Genomic DNA, 20166 nt, shown 5'->3' with positions numbered 1-20166 from the left:
ACAAAAATTAGCCAGGCATTGTGGCAGGCGCCTGTAATCCCAGCTACTGGGGAGGCTGAGGCAGGAGAATCGCTTGAACTCGGGAGGCAGAGGTTGCAGTGAGCTGAGATGGCACCATTAGCCTCCATCCTGGGCGACGGAGTGAGACTCCATCTCAAAGAAAAAAGAAAGAGAGAGAGATATAGGATGTCATCAGTAGGTGAGAAGGAGTAGGATGTGAAATGATTCCCTTCAAACCCATCCACTAAAGACTGAAATGGGCAGTTTTGCCACAAATATCTACTCAAATCCTTTAACTTAAGTGGACTTCAGATGTGGATGGAGATCTATACTATACACAAAATTTCTTCTGGGTGGAGAAGAAAATGGGGAGATGTAGGTCAGAGAATGCAAAGTAGCAGAAATACAGAATGAACACTTCTCAATGCACAGCATGAGGATTATAGTAGTAAAGTTGTATTATATATTTGTATACAAGATTTATTCTAAATGAGATTTTTAGCTGCTTTTACCACAAAAAAAAGAAACTATATAAGATGATGGAGACGTTAATATTCTTCACTATAGTGACCTTTTTTTACTCTCTATGTGTACCTCATAACATCATGTTGTATACCTTAAATATACTTAAAAATACTTATAAAATAATTCTGCATGGAAGAATAGAGCTCAGCTATAGCTCTGTTTCAGTTCTATACATTTAACAAAATAATCAACTTTCCTCCTTTTACAATTTTAGCCACTTTTTACTACTAAACTGGGGATCCATGATACTTGTGGGGTCCATAACCTCCACGGCTTACCTGGTGTAGTGGGAGGCCTTGCAGGCATTGCGGCAGTAGCATTGGGCGCCTCCAACACGTGAGTAAAAGAATGGGTTTTCCATCCCCTGTGGTCCTGTGATGTTTTCTCTCACTTTGAGAAATTAGTGATGGGAGAGTTTTCATTTTAGCAGTTCTGACCATGGTCTGTATTGTCTTTACTGGAGCCAAAGAGACGCACCTGAGAGAGAAGATCATTAGAATAAAATTACATTGGAAGAGGCATCTTAACTGAAATTGTCAATTTAAAAAAATTAATAATTTTATTTTAAATGTCTTTACCAGAAACAACTATCTCCTAGCAGATAGGGAAATTTGATAATCACAGTTAGATTATAGAAGGCTTAGTCTTTTGCTTGATCCCTCCAAAATGGAGAAGGAGACACATATGATGAACTGAACAGTCAGTTCCATCCAATCCATACAAAGAAGAATGAGTTGGAATAAGACAGAAAGCAGTTAGTTCTACAGAATCAACAACACTGGTATATGGCCCCAACTCTGCTACTAACTAGTTACGTCACCTCTGAGGTATCACTCAGCATTTCTGGTTTTCAGTCTTCTCCTCTGTAAAATAAGAAGATTAGAATATTTATTCTCCAAAATCCCTTCTAGCTCTATCAGACGTAGATTCTTCCCTGAGTTGGGTATACATGTTTACTTAAATGACCAGAGGAAGAACAACTATCAAGCAAACGCCGGAGAATGGAAGGGATGCCACAATATTGGAACGACTTGGTATGAATGTCATCCATGTGAAAAAGCTAGGAAGATGGTAGAGTCCAGATCCCTCAGAGTAAATAAAGAGGAATCAGAATGCTCAATTTTTTAAAATTGTGCATACTTTAAGGTCTGGGATACATGTGCAGAACTTGCAGGTTTATTACATAGGTATACATGTGCCATAGTGGTTTGCTGCACCCATCAACCAGTCATCTAGGTTTTAAGCACTGTGTGCATTAGGTATTTGTCCTAATGCTCTCCCTCCCCTTGTACCCCACCTCCCAACAGGTCCGGTTGTGTGATGTTCCCCTCCCTATGTCCATGTGTTCTCATTGTTCAACTCCCACTTATAAGTGCGAACATGTGGTGTTTGGTTTTCTGTTCCTGTGTTAGTTTGCTGAGAATGATGGTTTCCAGCCTCATCCATGTCCCTGCAAAGGACATGAACTCATTTTTTTTATGGCTGCATAGTAGAACACTCAATTTTTAAATCCAAATGAAAGCATGAAGAGGGAAATGTATGTCTAGAAATGTCTGAATGACCACTAATTTAAAAAGGAAAATCTTATCTTCAATTTTAGCAGATTAAAATTTAACCCCGTTGAGATCAATAATAGTACATACTTGAAAAACTCATTTAATCATATCTCCTACTACGTAGTTTGCTTCCTTCTTCATGTGTACAGTTGACACATTTCTTCTATATGTTTTTTAACCTTTTTTGCAAATTTAGCAGACAACTCCAGAATATGCATATCTTTTTCAGTTCCAGAGACTGCAGAAATCAAACACGAAAATATTTTAATGCAAATTAAGCATGATAAAAGCATGTGTGAATGAGCTCAACTGCTCAGTGCTGCAGTGTGCATACACTGTGCAAACACACTAGGAGGTGCCTATGGTTAAGAATTCTTGAGCATCATGCCTAGACCAGTTTCACAGATGCAATAAAACTAGTCTATTTGGCTCTCAAAGGGCAGGCCTCGCTGGGTGGTCAGACATTGGGTAAGTCTCAGAGTTGTGGGTCTAGTCCTTGAAAATGCAGATTTAGAAACATCTTCTCAATTTATTCGTTGGTGGGGTCAGGAGGTAGAGGAATATCAGAGGGGAAGGGGGGCAAGCCTTGAAGGTCCATTCACTTGGGTAAAATTTACATATCTCACACCAAATAAAATACCGCCTGAGGGCCAGGACTACTTACATGTGTCTCTTCAGAATATTAAAATGCAAATCAGGTTTTTGATAAGCATAGAACAAGGGAAAGTTAATATTCTTAAGGGACATTTTTGCAAATTATGGCAGCATAACTTTAGTAATGCTGTTAATTTTGTATAAGTCATTGTTTTCCAAGTTTATTTGATCACAGAACACTTGTTATCAAAAATATCTTTTAAGACCTTGTAAAAGATCTTGGCAAATTCCTGTAAAAATAATAGGAAATTTACAAAAGAAGAAAATCAAATAAATAAGTATATATAAAATACTCAACTTCATTTGTAATCAAAGAAATGCAAATTAAAACAAGCTACCAGTTTTTCACTTATCAAAGTGATAAAGCATGAATGAATAATAATAATACTGAATAGTGGCTAAAGTAAACAATTGGAATCGAAATTGTACAATTTTCTATTTGGAAAAGTTCTTAAGAAGTATATACGCTGGGCGCAGTGGCTCAAACCTGTAATCCTAGCACTCTGGGAGGCCGAGGCAGGTGGATCATCTGAGTTCAGGTGTTTGAGACCAGTCTGGCCAATATGGAGCAACCCCGTCTCTACTAAAAATACAAAAAGGATCCAGGCATGGTGGTGGGTGCCTATAATCCCAGCTACTTGGGAGGCTGAGTCAGGAGAATTGCTTGAATGTGGAGGGAGGAGATTGCAGTGAGCTGAGATCACCTCACTTCACTCCAGTCTGGCAACACAGCGAGACTCCGTCTCAAAAAAAGAGGTATATGTAGCCTTTTACAATATTCTCATTTCTAGATAGGTTTTATATTAGGAAAATAATCAGACAAGTTCATAAGCTTGTTCAGAAGAGATGTTCTCACAGCATTTTTAAAAATATGAAAGGCTGGAAGCAACCAGTACTTTGCCCAGTGTAATACCCTGTAGCAATTCAAACTGTGGTCCAGATCTACAGTGACTCACATAAACAGACCCCTAAAACATATTTAATGGGAAAATAAGTAATATAGCATGACTGCATTTTTATAAAAATACGTGTTTTTATTTTACATTTTTATTCTGATACAATCTGAGGAATATTAAACTTTTCTGCTTCTTTTTGTTATCTGCAGTTTCTAATGTTTTCACAATTATATGTTACTTGTGCAGTTTTTTATATATATTAAAATATTTAAACCTTTCAAATAAGGAGAAAAAAAAAAGGAATCTGAGTTTAGTGCATCCTCTCCCTTGGATGAGACTGGAAGACTAACAAAACTCTCGTTTTCCTATTGTTTTATTCATTGGAGTCACTCATTCAATCTTTAAACAACTCTTTATTAACTGCCTGCTATGAGTAAGCCACTTTGCTAAGAAGATTTCCACATTCCTAGGTCATTTGTCATTCATACAACACCTTTATGCACTTCAATGGCCTTTTATCACATTCTTTCATTATCAAAATTACAAACAATCCTTCACTAATTTCAGTTTAAAGCAATGAACTTCTTATATGACATATAGAGATATACTTAAATATCTTCAATGAGCTATCTCTACAATATATGTGGAAATTAGGTTTTCTGAACTTATTGATAGATTTTTCTGATTTTGTCATAACTATTTCATTAAAATGGAGTGAGGATAGATAGTAGCTCATGTTGTTTTTATTTATTACTCTATCCTCAATGCCTAGGAAAGAAACTGACAGAGAGTGGATACTCAATATTTATTAAATAAATCAGATCAGGGATCAATTTTTTGAGAGTGCTAAACCCTTTCTAAGGGAAAGTCTTATTTCCAAAGTTTACATTAAAAGATGATTCTCTTCTTTTAGGTGTATCTCAGAATTTTCTAACACTGCTCAAGAGTTTCAAAGAAAATAAGAATATGAAAGAAAAATTGTAATAAATGCTTAATTTGCTGGTGTGTAATGTTACACTCTGGCCTGAAGATGGCAGTCATCCACACCTTCAGTGGGTGAGACTTTCTTTGGTTGAGGTCCAGGAAAGACACTGATTCTTTTTTGTTTGCTTCCTTAGGTCTGTGGCTATGCAGGCAGCTGCACTGTGTTCCTCTATCGGAACAGCAGTTGTTGGAGGTCTGATTACAGGTCAGCATAAAAAGTGAACACTTCCCTGTATCTTATGCTCTCAGATTATTTACAATAGATAATTAGTGAGCAATTCAATTGCTAAATTCAAAAATGTTCTAATCTTCTGGCAGTAAAGTAATTATGCCAGCTAAAGGGGATGATTTTATAACAGGATATTAACTACTATGCAAGTAGATTTTCCTCTTCAGCATCACGACATGACTCATTTTCCCTCTACCATCACAGGTTTAATTCTAAAGTTGCCTTTTTGGGGACAGCCATCTGACCAGGACTGCTATGATGATTCTGTTTATTGGGAGGTACTGTACAGTATTCTAAACAAGAATGTGAATGATGGCTTCATTAGTGAAAGCTTTACTCACTTCAAGCCTAGATATCTGTGTGGCATATGTGTGATGAAATTGAATTAGCCTGGCATGGTAGCTCACACATGTAATCTCAGTGCTTTGGGTGGCCGAAGCTGGAGGATTGTTTGATGCCAGGAGTTCAGGACCAGCCTGGGCAACTCTCCACAAAAATAATAAATAATAAATTTTAAAATTTTCTTTCCATGGGATGTCAAGTGTAAAAGAAAAATCAATAAATAAAAAGGAACTGAATGAACTACCTATATAGAAAGAGAAATTGAGATGATGTGCCCAGCCAGATAAAATCAGAAGTTATGGTATTTTCTAAAGCAGAGGTTAGATAAAGAAAAGAAAGAATTTAGTTAGCAAATGTTGTTTCACTCCTCTGAGAGCCATAAAAAAGCTATTCATAAAAATAATATGAATTATCAGAAATAGTGTGAGATTTTATACCATATATGGTCCACAGGTTTATTTGGTTAAAAAAAAAAAGAAATTTAACATAATTATAAACTATGCCATAGGTAAAAGTAGTCAAAAGCAAGTGAAATACATAAGGTTGAAGAATTTGAGTGAGTACACATCAAAAGTGAGTACACATCAAAATGAGTAACAAAACATCAGCCTCTTTCTGTCCTCCAGTTTCTCTTTACTCTATTGATACTTTTCCCCAAATTATTTCCTGCAAAGCTTGAGAAGGATAGATGTTTGGGTGTTCTCAGCAAAATTTCAGGGAGAATTAGTTTGCAAAAGCAGGAATGTAGTCAGGGTGGGTGAGATAAATATTTTATTCTTTTATTTTTCTTCAACTCAAACAATTTTTATTCCCAGTTCTTTCCAAGCTTGAATAATAATTACCAAAAATATTTTTATTTCAATACTAACTTCTGACAAGCACAGTGAAATAAACTATTAAGTGCCCCCAAACTTGTTTTTTTAAAGGTGCCTATATTGAGAGAACCTGACTATCGCTTCCATGGACATGGTGACCACAGCCAGCTGGAACCTGAAGTCTAAACACCATTCCTGCTCTCCAGCTTCCTTTCCCATTATCAAGAATCAAGTCCAAAAAAAAAAAAAAAAAAAAAAGGCAGTAACCAAAGAGAGTATGGACCAGAGTGAATAGATCTTAAGTCTCAAATGGCCAGTGTAAAGATGTCCTTATGTCTGATGCTGTCTCTTGCTCTTCAATGACTAATTGAGGGGATGTGACTCATAAAACAGATAATCGAATAGATCTTCTCCAGGACTCCCAAAATGCTTTTGGCAGTGAGTAAATACAGAGTAAACATGTCAGTTTCTTAATGTAGACACTATGTCTTCCATTCCCAAAATTATAAAACTGAAACCCGTGAAGCAAGAATAGATGTGAGAAATCTATGTAAAAAACAAATTAAAGAAATGCATGTGTGTAAAGTAGTAATATGATGATTTTAGGTAGTGCTTTTTATTTTAAAAATGGTCTAGTTAGTAATGTTGTATCCTTGCCTGAATATTATTCTGAATTCCTTTTGCATGTTTACTATTTGCAATGAGCTCAAATGCTATCTGATCAAAGTCTATTTTGTATAAAATGTCCAATAATTAAATATTGTTATAAAATAAAACATTAGTTTTTGACTCTCCTTTCTTTGGTAGTTGGAATTCATGTCAGTAACAAGCACATGTGCGCACACCACACACACACACACACACACTTCATATTTAGTCCACACTCAATTTAAATATATTATTTATCATGTATTTGCTATTTTTAAAAACTCAAGTTAATGACTCATTATAGAATGTTGTAAAAAGTTAAGTTTTAGAAAAGATAACTGACATAGTCAAAAGATCATTTTTAAGAAAAATCAAGTAACTTATTTTTCCTATCTGGAAGCTTTTAAGATTTTTCTTCTAGCCTTGGAGTCCTGAAATTTTCCCAAGATATATCTAGGTACCAACAAGGCAATCAGTCCTCCCATAATTAACAGAACGCCAGCTTCTGAATGAACTTAAAAATTATAACTAAGAGTGGATTATTTAATATTTTATTCCTTGAAAAAAATACATCATGTATATTTTATTCATGTATCTTACTTGACATTGTTGACTTCTTTTAAACACACATCAGAACTTCTTTCAAATAGGTGTTTTGGAGTGTGCTCACTTATAAAGTCCACTGTTCTCTCCTTTCTGATCCTTACAAAGAATCATTTCATTACCAGGGTAATGAGACCTCCTCCCCGCTCTGCTGGTCATAAAGCAAATCTTGGAGGGCCTTGGGTATACTCAGGAACATGTAAGTAAGTCTGTCATTTTTATGTGCTAAGGAACTGGCTCATGATCATCTTCACTCCCTGGCTTGTAAACATTCTCTCCTGCCTTTCTACAGGGCAGTTCTTGTCAGTAAAAAAGCCTTATTTTTCCAATTCTGAGTTAGTGGTCTTCTTTTCACAGTAGAATAATATCTTTTTTATCTATCTTGCCTGGAATTTGGTGAAGCATTTCAATTGTAATACTTGAGTCTTCTGTTCAGATACATTTTGTTCTACTATTTAGTAACTTTGTCCTCTTCAACTGTTAATTTTTTCTTTTTCTGGCGCTCTTGTTATTCATATGGAAAGTCTGCTTGGACTCTTATACAAGATCTTCCCGATCTTTATTTCATTGGTTCTATTCATCCATTTCATCAATTTATTTTTGTTTGTTTCATTGTTTGCAAATCATGGTCCGTTTTTGTAGGTCCAGCAAATCTGTGTGTGTGTGTGTGTGTGTGCGCGCGTGCACGCACACATGCATGTATATATGCCATGCTTGAATTTCCTTACTTTCATAATTTTGTTTATTGGAGAGGGGTGCTACTTTTGTTCAAGTTCAAAATCTGTCTGCAAAACTTACATAACATTATACTTTATCTGTTCACACACACACAAGAAAGAACATTTAGGATGTTAACTAATACTCTATTTACGATAATAGACATCTCAAGCTGTACTTAACATGATCAATTTCAGGAAGTTTTTGTTTTTGTTTTTTCTTACCTAAATCTGAAAGATTGACTCATGATTACTAACTGCAATTTCAGACCCTTTGGTGAAAGCTACAATCTTCAAGCTTCCCCAACCCTTTTTTCCATAGTCTGTAATCTGTTTCTTGCACAAGACAAGAACATTCTGCTGAACAGGGGTGTGGGGGGACTTCTCTAGTAGCTGTGTTTTGTTAGGAGCCACTTACTTTGTGTGTTTTCTTGATTCTCTTCACTTTGAGTGCTGGAACCATTAGGTGGATTGTCCGTTTTCTTTTTGTCTATTCACTGAGGGTTAAATTCCAGCTGCTGAGTTACCTTGGGTGACAAAAATCTTAAAAATGAAGGAAGGAACAGTAATCTCTGGCTGAATGGATTAAAGTTTTGCCAGATGCCAAAACAGAACTCCCCTGGATTGGCACCTAAAGGAAATCTCTTTGTTCTTTAGTTTTTTCAGCTGCCAAAGCTTCCTGTTATCTTAGAATCAGGGCCAAAAGAAGCTCAATGTATCTGCCAAGCCCTCCTGCCACCTATGGGGGACCAGAAAGACCACTGTCATTTCAGGAACACTCAATTGAGAAGCTACATCACCATCCACTGGGAATTCACAAATCTCTGCAAACCAGCAGAACATTACCCCATGACTCTCTACAACTGCCTCCAGACTTTCCTCCAACACAGAGGAGGGAAGTTCTCTGTAGGTTTTGTCATTGGTGTATTCCCAGAATCTAAAGGTTTCACATCCTTCAGGCCAGGTTAATGCTTAGCTCAGGAGAGGTCCTATAGTTTAATTGTGGACAAGGTAAGAGGGACACAATGCAGCTCCCATCTCCCCACTTAAATAAGGTTAAAAGATGTCACTCCATGAATTTTACAACTCGATAATCTTCCATGTTCCATTTAAAGTCTGCTCTTTTAAGAGCAGACACAATTCATTTATTTCTTTGTAAGCCTCATATCTTCAATAGAGCACATGTTTTAGGGAAGCTTGTTTAGTGGATGAATGGATAAATAATTGAATGACTTGAACAAACCAAGGCAATTAGCCTCAAAGAAGCAAAGGGACCCTTTTTAAAATTTATCTGGTTACTCATTTATTCAATAATAATTCATTAAGCACTGGCTAAGTTTTACTCTATAAATACAAAGTCATATAAAATAAAGCTCTTGACCACAAAAAAAAAAATTGTTTGCAGCTTTTCCTAGAGTATAGCTGGTGGATCAGTGACATACTAAAGTGTCTATACTAACAAGTTCTATTATGGTAGCATACAGAGTGGTACACATAGGAGGAGACAAGAACCTAAATCAAATTCAGCCACTCAAGGAAAACCTGTCAGAAAAAAGTTTTAAATGACATAAAAAAAGCATACAGCTAAGCAGAGACTGGATTAAGGACCAATTCTACTGAAAGCAAAACTGATACTCTTTTCTCTGGAGACCACCCTGCTCATGAAATGAAAGATTGGAAGTCTGCTCAATCAATTTCTTCTTCTGTTTTTGAAGATAGAAGTGATTTGTGTAAGAGTGTGAGTGCTAACGTGGAGTAGGTCGGCGGGGGAGATTAGCAAATGGGAGGAGTTAACAAACCCATGAACTATCGGATCTCTCCACTCTTCCCTTTACTTCCTGAGCCACCTTCCTCTATCCCTGTCCAACTCCAGACCTAAGTTCCCTTCTATTTTAGGAGTATAAAATCGAGTCTTTTCTAACTAATAATTTTGGCTTTTGTCTTGGCCTTATTTTGATGGGTGTTCATTGAAAATCTCTCGGAATAGTATCTATTCCAGCTTCATCTAACTGAAATGACAGCAGTTATAGTGCACCCTGGTTTTGTTAACCAGACAGACACTTCCAAGAATTAATCTGATAGAAAGTATAATTCCATCAGGCTGGGCGCAGTGGCTCACACCTGTAATCCCAGCACTTTGGGAGGCCGAGGTGGGCGGATCACAAGGTCAGGAGATCGAGACCATCCTGGCTAACACGGTGAAACCCCGTCTCTACTAAAAAAATACAAAAAACTAGCCGGGCGAGGTGGCGGGCGGCTATAGTCCCAGCTACTCGGGAGACTGAGGCAGGAGAATGGCGTGAACCCGAACGGCGGAGCTTGCAGTGAGCTGAGATCCGGCCACTGCACTCCAGTTTGGGCGACAGAGCAAGACTCCGTCTCAAATAAGTAAATAAATAAATAAATAAATAAATAAATAAATAAATTATATGAGACCTTCTTTTGAACAAAGTCCTTCTCCCTTCTTTTGGCCTTGAATTTAATCCTTTCTTAGTGTTTTACTATTTAAGTATCTTTAGACAAAATACTTTCTCTCTGAGCCTCTTTATTCACTTATAAAAAGAGATAATACCTACTCTGCAGAGGTATTTTGAGGATGTAACAACCATCGGATCCTGATACCCCATTCAAATTTACCAAATGTTTTAACGATGTCCATTATAGAAAAAGGATCTAGTTCAGGGTCCCATTTTATACCTAGTTGCTTGCCTCTTTAGTCCTTCAATCTGGAACAGTTCCTTGGTGTTTCTCCGACTTTCATGACCTTGACACTTTTGAAGATCGTAGGCTAGTTATTTCATAGAATGTCTTCAATCTGGGTTTTTCTGATGTTTCCCCATGATTCCATTTAGGTTATACAACTTTAAGAGCAATATCACAAAAGCAAGCCTATATACTGAATTGTATCCTACTAGGTGGAATTCTTTTTGAACTTGTTCCATTATTAATGATTATTCACTTCCATTATTGATGGAGAGCATGTTTCTCCACTATAAAGTTTCTTGTTTTGTTTTATAGTTCATTTTATTTTGTGTGAAAGCAATATGAAATGTTCCACATCCCTATGTCAATGTCCCATTCCTCCTTAATCTTTCAATGCATTCATTTATCAACTGTTATCACAATAGATTTTTTATTTTATTAAACTATTTACAATACATTATAAAAACATTTGTTGTGATGGTGAGATTGTCCCAGATTTGCCAGTGCAAGTCTATTCATGCCGGTTCCTATGTCTCTCTGAGATGTACTCATCTTATCCTTTTCCTATTCTAGTTCTTTTTCTCAATTCCTAATTTCTTTGTTTTTGTTTTTTTGTTTTTTTGTTTTTTTGCTTGTTTGTTTGTTTTTGAGAAAAAATTTTGCTCTTGTTTCCCAGGCTGGAATGCAATTGTGCAATCTCGGCTCACTGCAACCCTCACCTCCCAGATTCAAGAGATTCTCCTGTCTCAGCCTCCCAAGTTGCTGCGATTACAGGAGCCCACCACCAAGCCTGGCTAATTTTTTGTATTTAGTAGAGACAGGGTTGGTCAGACTGGTCCTGAACTCCTGACCTCAGATGATCCACCCGCCTCAGCCTCCCAAAGTGCTGAGATTACAGACATGAGCCACCGCACCTGGCCTCTGATTTCTTTTAGTTGTATTTAGAGTCTGAGATCTGCAAGTTAGGTGTGCTCATTGCTACTGGCAGGGGGGATGTTGCCTTTCTCCAGCCCTCTCAGTTTTAGAGATAGGGAATATAAATGTCTCTGAAGGCATATATTTTCATCTACAATTATTTCTATATCTATATATGTTTTTTAATATTCAATGAGTTCTGCTATAATGCTTGTTTTGAAAATGAGAATCTGTTTCAGTACAGTTGACATACGAAGGAACAAATTGAGCGTAGTATATATTTTGTGTTTGCTTATGCATTGTTTTGTTTATAAGAAACACAAGATGAAACCAGAAAACTGCATCCAGCTGAAACAAGCCTGGACATAAAGTATGCACACATGCACAAATCTCTAGATTACCTCAGCTCATCTCATGTGCTATGAGCTATACCCAGCTCATCTAATGTCACAGCTTTCTGTCTGATTTCAAGTAAACCGCTTCCGCCATTTCATAAGTTGCAATTCTTCTGTTTCCCACTTCCACAAGCAAACTTCAGGTCCTTTTCAAGGTAAAGTGACATATTTAGTATAATATTTATGTACTTCTTACCCACTTACCATATGTAAACTTACTATCATTTTTAAGTTTCAATCTTTTGTGTGTGTGTCAGTAAGGAAGTATTTGAGTTTTGTGCTCCATAAGCTTTGTGAGTTTTACTGTGTAATTCTGCGTGGCACAATTTTAAGTAATCAGCATGTCATGTCATAAAATAACTGATTCTATCCAAAACCATAGGTTTGTTGCTGTGCATGGTGGCTCATACCTGTAATCCTAATACTTTGGGAGTCCAAGACAGGAGACTCCCTTCTCCAACAACAACAAATCAGATTCCTATCATCCTTACTATAATTACTTAATTGATCAAGCTCCTGTATGTAGCCAGTCTTTCATCACTATTGTTGCCCCATTCTCCATGCACATGGCTTCCACACCACTCACAATCAGGCTCCATAACCAGGGTTTCCCCTGTGTGTATGCCACTTCACCCTGCACAAGGCTATGACAACGCACACCAGACCACTCTTCCCTGTGGTCACTCTTCTCACACCTCTTGGCTCTTATTCTCTCCAGGGAGCAGCCCTCTTACAGGCACACACTCCTCACACTTCTCAGGCTCCAACATGTCGTGATCTCAACCATCACATCCCTTCATCACCAGGTGTGGACACCTACCTTGTTCTACCCAACTCAATGGCTATGTAACTGAATTGTTCATTAAAAGAAAAAATGAGAGAGGAAGAGCAAGAAAGAGAGTTGCCATTTTGGGCAGAGGAATAAAGAGTAGTGAACCATAACCCTGGGAGATTTCTATTTCCTGGACTTGCGTTACGGAATTAGCTCTATTTTACTTCGGAAAAGTCTTTTATTCTTATTGAAGGAGTGAGCTGGGAACAAATTCCTAGCCATCCTTCTTCCAAAATTCTAGTGGAATATACACAAAATGGGGCATAAAATGACTAAAAAGTACTGCTCCATAAACTGGTGGTTTAACAATTGTGGATGTTTAATGTGTTGTGCATTAAGGAAATTCATTTTATCCTTGATTTCAACCAGAAAGTGATTTTTTAGTTCAAAGTGAGTTCTACATGTCCATGATAAAAACACATAGAACATACTTCTTTTACAGATAAAATGCTGCCAAGGAGGGAGGAAGGGTACGCAGGGACCAGAGCACACAAGCAGTGAGCTGTTATGATGCTCCACTATATCCTGGTTATCTGTTTGTTGATTTCACCAGCAAACAGACAGTCAGGATTTAGTTTGTAATAGAGAAAAACAAAACACACATTCATTGATGCACACCTCTCCATTATTCTTTGAATAAGTGAATTACATTATTTAATTAATGAAGGCTAAATTTAAAATCTCAGGGCAAAGTATCCTAAAGCAAAATAGGGTAAGAAGAAACAATTGGGAGACATAGGAGTATCTTTAGGATCTGACCTATAAAGAATCTAGTTCAATCCAAAACTAGTCTCCTAGAAACACTATTGTTTGTTTGTTTGCTTGTTTGTTTGTTTGCTTAAAATCACTAGTTTTTTAGTGAGCTAGGAATGAGAACTTAGGTAGGACCCAGCGGCTCACACCTGTAATCCCAACACTTTGGGAGGCCTAGGTGGGTGGATCACGAGGTCAGGAGTTTGAGACCAGCCTGCCCAACATGGTGAAACCCTGTCTCTACTAAAAATACAAAAATTAGCCAGGCCTGTAATCCCAGCTACTCAGGAGGCTGAGGCAGGAGAATTGCTTAAACCCAGGGGGCGGAGGTTGCAGTGACCTGAGATTGCGCCATTGCACTCTAGCCTGAGTGACATAGCAAGACTCTATCCATAGCCCACCCACCACCAAAAAAAATAAAAAATAAAAAATAAATGAGAATTTATATCAGATCGCAAAATGCATTCCTTTTAATGTATTGACCATTCATGCATGTAGTGAATTGTACAATTTTGCACTATGATTTGTAGGTTCAGTCACTCTGTGCGAGACCTTTAGACATCTTCAAAAGCCCAGGGTAATATATTCCTTTCCGATATCATTATATATTTATACACAATGATATTAAAAAGTCACATGTCTGAAGTGAGCAAAATCAGGCAAAATGATCTTCTCATCATTTTTTTAACCAGCACACAGAAGTTTTTTGTTTTTCTTTTTACTGACATGCATTTTACTCAACTCGTGGAATCAAGCCAAGCTGTCTATCCCGTGGTAAAATACACCACGATGTCTTGTAATACAAAGTTTTCGAATAAATGCATATATGTGGATCTTTGTTCTCTAAATCTTTTTTCTCATTTTAAACAAGTTTTTCAATTAACGTGCCAAATATTAAACAGTGGAGATTTGATGATACTTAATTTTACCTGAGCCTGGTGCTCTTAGAAAATGGTGAAGGTTAAAGGGATTCCCTCCGCCACCATACACACACCCTTTTGTGTTCCAGAATGACTTACTGCAAGAAAGCACCCTTACCTATACTACTTAGACAAGACTCACAGACACTCCCTTGTTTACCTATGACAAGGCCAAGCACAGACCCTCCAAATTCCTATACTTTACTGCATAAATGCTTAGCTGAACTACTTTACTTGTTTTTACTAATCAATTGAAACAAAAATGCACATTAACCAAGTTGGTTAAGCTTCTCTCCTCCCCATAGGCTGCTGAACTTTGGCTCACCCTCAGCCTAACTAGCATAGAACCTCTCCTGAGAATATACTGCCCCCTAGTGAAATACTCTCTGATCTTGTCTCCAGTCATGCCACTCTTTTAGGCTGCTTCTCCAACCAGTTCTTTCTGGCCTTGTTTATATCTCTCCAAACCCTTAAGACAGTAATAGACCTATGGTCTCAGCATTCTCCGTATTTCAAGAGTCCCTCCTACTCTGTTACAATAGTCCGTTTTCCTCCCTGCCAATAATCCTTTGGAATTAAAGCCGCTCCTTACTGTGTTGGATTTATTTTTTATCTGACAGATTCTACTGAATATTGAGGCTATATAGATTATGGGGTACATTTACATATAAATTAATTCAAGTTAATATTCACACTAAAGAAGAATGTGGCAAGAAAAATAAGGTAAATTTCAATAGTGAATGTGAAGATCCAGACTTACTCCCACTCATTTGCTTGAAAGACTCTGGGGTGATTTTAGGATGAGTGTGTGTATGTATGTGTGGCGAATATTCATGAACCAAAAGATATCATATATGTGTGTGGATGCCGAGGCCCTTGGCTTTCTAAAAGCCTGCTAAAAAAAAAATCACTGACATGAGACAGATTAATTAATAGGAGAAAAGGCATACAAATTTTTCGAACATGTATACACTGGAGCCCTCAGAATGAAGACCCAACATTCTAAAAGAATGCGGCCTTTGACACCAAAAAGATCTGAATTTTAATTCAAGTTCGCTCCTTTTATGATGATGCTTGCGGCAGGCTACAGGGGAAATTTCCATTTTTATGCTTAGGTTTAACAAAGTATTGACAGTCATGAAGAAATGGTTGGACAGAAAAGGCATGACCTAATGCTTACAGACTGAGTGGGAAAACTCAGTGTGTTCGTCTGTTCTTGCATCACTCTGAAGAAATATCTGAGACTGGGTCATTTATAAATAAAGGAGGTTTAATTGATTTGTGGTTCTGCAGGCTGCACAATCATGGCACCGGCATCTGCTCAGCTTCTTGTGAGGCCTGGGGGAGCTTTTACTCATGGCAGAAGGTGAAAGGGGAGCAGGCGCAACATATGGTGAGAACAGGAGCAAGAGGGGGAGGGGGGAGGTGCCATACACTTTTAAACAACCCGATCTCACAAGTATCATAAGGACAGCACCGAGCTATTCATGAGGGATCTGCCCCCGCGACCCAAACACCTCTCACTAGGCCTCATCTCCAACACTGGGGTTATATTTCAACATGAGACCTGGGGAGCAAACATCCAAACTATATCACCCAGCGAGGCCTGTCTGTCTAGATTTTTCCTGGTTTCGCTGTGTAGCGTTCCTTTCTTCTGAGTATGAGGCAGGACCCTTTCTGAAATGGACGTCTTATGACCTACAGTCAAACAAGGTAGGTCAAATCATTTCATTATGGCCAGTTTTTATATGGAATAATTTTAGGTTTTATGGCTGGCATTTGGGAAAAGACATTCTTGTTTCTATGACACGCCTTGGGGAAGAGAGTTTCTTGTTTCTATAGTCTCAGGGGAGAATGGGACTGAGAGAAAGGAGGCCTGGAGAACGTCAGAGAAAAGCTATTGTTTTTGAGGCTGCTGCTGTAGTCTTCATTTTCTTTTCTGAGCCCCGTATTTGTTTTCTGTGCCCCGACATATGGTATGGCTATCTGTGAATCTAGAATTATTTTTATGTCTTTTCTCATTTTTTCCTTTTTTTCTATTTATTTATTTATTTATTTATTTATTTATGACAGGATCTCCTTCTGTCACCCAGGCTGAAGTGCAGTGGCGCAAGCATGGCTCACTGCAGCCTCCACCTCCCAGGCTCAAGCCATGCTCCCACCTCAACCTCCCGAGTAGCTGGGACTACAGACACCACCAAGCCTGGCTAATTTGTAAAGCTGCTTTTTTTGTTGTTTGTTTGTTTGTTTAATCAGGTCTCACCATGTTGTACGGTCTGGTTTCAAACACCTGCGCTTAAGTGATCCTCCTGTCTCAATCTCACAAAGTACTGGAATTACAGGCATGAGCCACCACACTCAACCTCATATTTTTTTTTTTTAACATTCTTCCTTCCTTTCCCATCTCCACAAAAATAAATAAATAAATAATTGGCCAGATGTGGTGGTGTGCGCTTGTAGTCCCAGCTACTCAGGAGGCTGAGGCAGGAGGATCACTTGAGCCCAGCAGGTTGAGGTTGCAGTGGGCCATGATTGCCTGGACAATAGAGCAAGACCCTGTCTCAAAAACAAAACAAACAAACAAACAGCCCAGTTCATTTCTGGTTTTATGCAAGCATCATTAAATAGGCAAAATTGATTAAGTATTGGCCATTCGTGATCAACTTAACCTTCAGCCCCTCTCCCTCCATAGGGGTTGTGACGTGGAGTTGAAAGTTCCAACCCTTTAGCCATAGCCTTGGTCTTTCCTGTGACCATGCCTCATTCTGAAGCTACCCAGGGACTGCCAGCCACCAGTCAACTCATTAACATACAAAAGGACACTGATTACTTTGGAAATTCCAAGGAATTTAGGAGTTGTATACCAGGAGATGAGGATGAAGATCAAATAAATATTTCACAAAATCACATCTGCCTATGCAGGAGATGATGTGAGACTATACTTTACTTATCTAGGGATTTTATCAGAGTTAAATAATATATACAGGAGTCCAATTTACTGACAAGGTCACCAATTTGGGGAATAATGGGCATATTTTTCTGTATTTGCAGATTACTATATAACCCAGATTCCATTTATATGTAACCCCCAATAAATATTCTTGAGAAAGTTTGGTATTCTGATGTCCAATAGATACTGAAGTTACTTCTTAAGTGAAACAATTACAGAATCATGGCTGATAGTCTTGGCTGTAGTGAGAAAGACATTAATAATAATAATAGCACATTTTATAAAGAACCAAATATTGGAGGGGTGTGGAGGTTTACGTTTGGATTCCCAGCACTTTGGGACACTGAGGTGGGCAGATCACTTGAGGTCAGAAGTTCAAGACCAGCCTGACCAACACGGTGAAACCCCACCTCTACTAAAAACACTAAAATTAGCCAGGCATGGTGGCGAGCACCTATGATTCTAGCTACTTGGGAGGCTGAGACAGGAGAATCACTTGAACCTGGGAGGCAGAGGTTTCAGTGAGCTGAGATGGCACCACTGCCCTCCAGCCTGGGCGACAGAATGACACTCTGATTTAAAAAAAGAGAGAGAGAGAGAGAACCAACTATTTACCTAATAATTTCTATCTACAAATCTACCTAAGTGGGTCAAATTTTGGAGATCAAATTTCCCAGCTTTTAAGTTGGAATTGTGGTCATCTAATGCCCTATAATTACAGAAAACATGCCCATTCATTAACAAATATGGACAACTGGCCAAGAAATCAGGTGTATATACAAACATGTATTTGCATATGTATTGATAAATTCCCTAGATGAGTAATACTACATATTGAGTCATAGAGTTTAAGTAGCTTGCCACAAGCAACATAATAAAAGGGGCAAAATTGAATTAAAATTCAGATCTTTTTGGTGCCAAAGGCCACATTGTTTTAGTTACGATGCTGAATCAGACCCTTCCTAGGTCTAGATATTAATTACCATGGTGTACTATTTTGGAATTAAGGGAAAAAAATTTTGGATCATACTTCAAGAATCCAGGCAGTAGGTTATGTTTGTAACATCTAAAGTTGTAAAAGCAGTTGTGAGTGATATATGTCTATAATCAAGCACTGCATATATTAATACAAATCAAAATTATATAATTAGTATTAAGGCATAGTTTTAAAATATGAAAAGAAAGTGCAAACAGAATTTTGAGATCACTTTCACATGCCTTTTTATGAGGAAAAAAGTAGGAAAAGGGCCAATTAGAATAATAAACCATCTTCTTTCTCATCAACTTCAGCCCAAAAAATTTTGGCTTAGTGGTTGGTGCCCAAACAGGTTTGTGACCTCCATAATTCTCTACCTGCCTGTGCCTTAATTTTCAGTAACCTCTTATGAGCTGATTTGCATTCCCCAAAATTCATACATTGACGTCTTAACACCCAGTACTCAGAATGTTCTTGTATTTGTATTTGGATACAGAGTCTTTAAAAGGTAATTAAGGTTATATGTGGTCATATGTCTGGGTCCTAACCTAATATGACTGATATCCCTATAAGAAGAGACAATTAGGATACAAGCACACACAGAGAAATGATCCGTTTGATGACATGGGGAAGGGGACCATGGATAAGCCAAGAAGAGAGGTCTTCGGAAGAATCCAGCAATGTGGACATTTCAATCTTGAACTTCTCGCTTGCAGACTTAAGATAAAACAAATTACTGTTGTTTAAGCCAATCAGTTTGTGGCACTTTGTTTCGACCGACTCAGTAAACTAATGTGTATGCTGTCTGGCTTAAAGTTAATTCTCCAGGCACTCCCAACTGCCTCCTGTTTCCAATCTTGCATGTTACCAGGTTTATGTATATTTAGCCTATTGCTTCTTGCTTTAATTTCCCCTGCCTACTTAGAAACTTATATAATGGTGCCATGGTTACCAGGCCCTAGAATAGTTTTAAAATGCATTTTTGCCTGCAGAATCAGCCTCTTGGTTTGGACCTTCAGACACTGAAGCTCATGGCCAGTTGCTGCTCATTTTACATCCTGATATTGCAGCCAATTCTAGTTATAGCACCTTAAGTGATTATCACTTAAATTCAAGATAAAATGGTTGTCATGAAGGACACTTAAATAACTATGAAAAGAGTAAAATGTTGTGATTGAAGTGTAGATTCTGGAGCCAGTCTGCCTAGACTGGATCCCAACTCTGTCTTTTACTTGTTACGTAACCTTAGAAAGTTTACTTATTTCTATTTTCTCACCAAGGATGATGGTAACAATGACTAATCTCATAGGCTTATTGTGTTTATTCTGTACATACACATAAGTATTTATAATAAGCAAGTATGTTATAAACTCATAGGTATTATCATGTTAATATAAACAATTAAATTGCATGTTATCAAAACTATATGTCTCAAGGATGACTCTCCATGCTCCATTAATTTTCAGACATGACAAATTAAACGTCTCCCCAGAATTAACACCCCACCCCTGACTTGCCATATCACACAGTCACACACACATACACACACACAAACACAAGCAAAGTCTTAACTTATTATGAATTAGGAAGAAAAAACAAACAAGTTTTCTTCACAGCTTCCTTAATTCTGAGACAATTTTTTAAATTACGAAAATAATACACATTTATGGCAAGTATATGGCAAAAAATCTAACAGTACTAATTATTTTTCAAAATGACAAGTGATAGCTTCCCTTTCCTTTATCACCACACTG

The 20166-nt window shown here is 37.7% G+C and overlaps 1 protein-coding gene across 1 annotated transcript in view; it reads left to right on the top strand.

Annotated features, from left to right (window-relative positions):
* Positions 1–6777, top strand: part of RHAG (Rh-associated glycoprotein) — a 30865-nt gene extending 24088 nt beyond the window's left edge. Inside the window, 4 exon segments of the mRNA XM_011998388.1 lie at positions 691–861; positions 4750–4820; positions 5049–5122; positions 6113–6777. Coding sequence (XP_011853778.1) covers positions 691–861; positions 4750–4820; positions 5049–5122; positions 6113–6187 — 391 coding nt within the window. The 3' untranslated portion in view covers positions 6188–6777.
* Positions 6778–20166: the final 13389 nt, after the last annotated feature.

The sequence above is a fragment of the Mandrillus leucophaeus genome, unplaced genomic scaffold (assembly GCF_000951045.1).
Source record: "Mandrillus leucophaeus isolate KB7577 unplaced genomic scaffold, Mleu.le_1.0 Scaffold1157, whole genome shotgun sequence".
Lineage (NCBI taxonomy): Eukaryota > Metazoa > Chordata > Mammalia > Primates > Cercopithecidae > Mandrillus > Mandrillus leucophaeus.
This window is presented reverse-complemented; position numbering and strand designations above follow the sequence as displayed.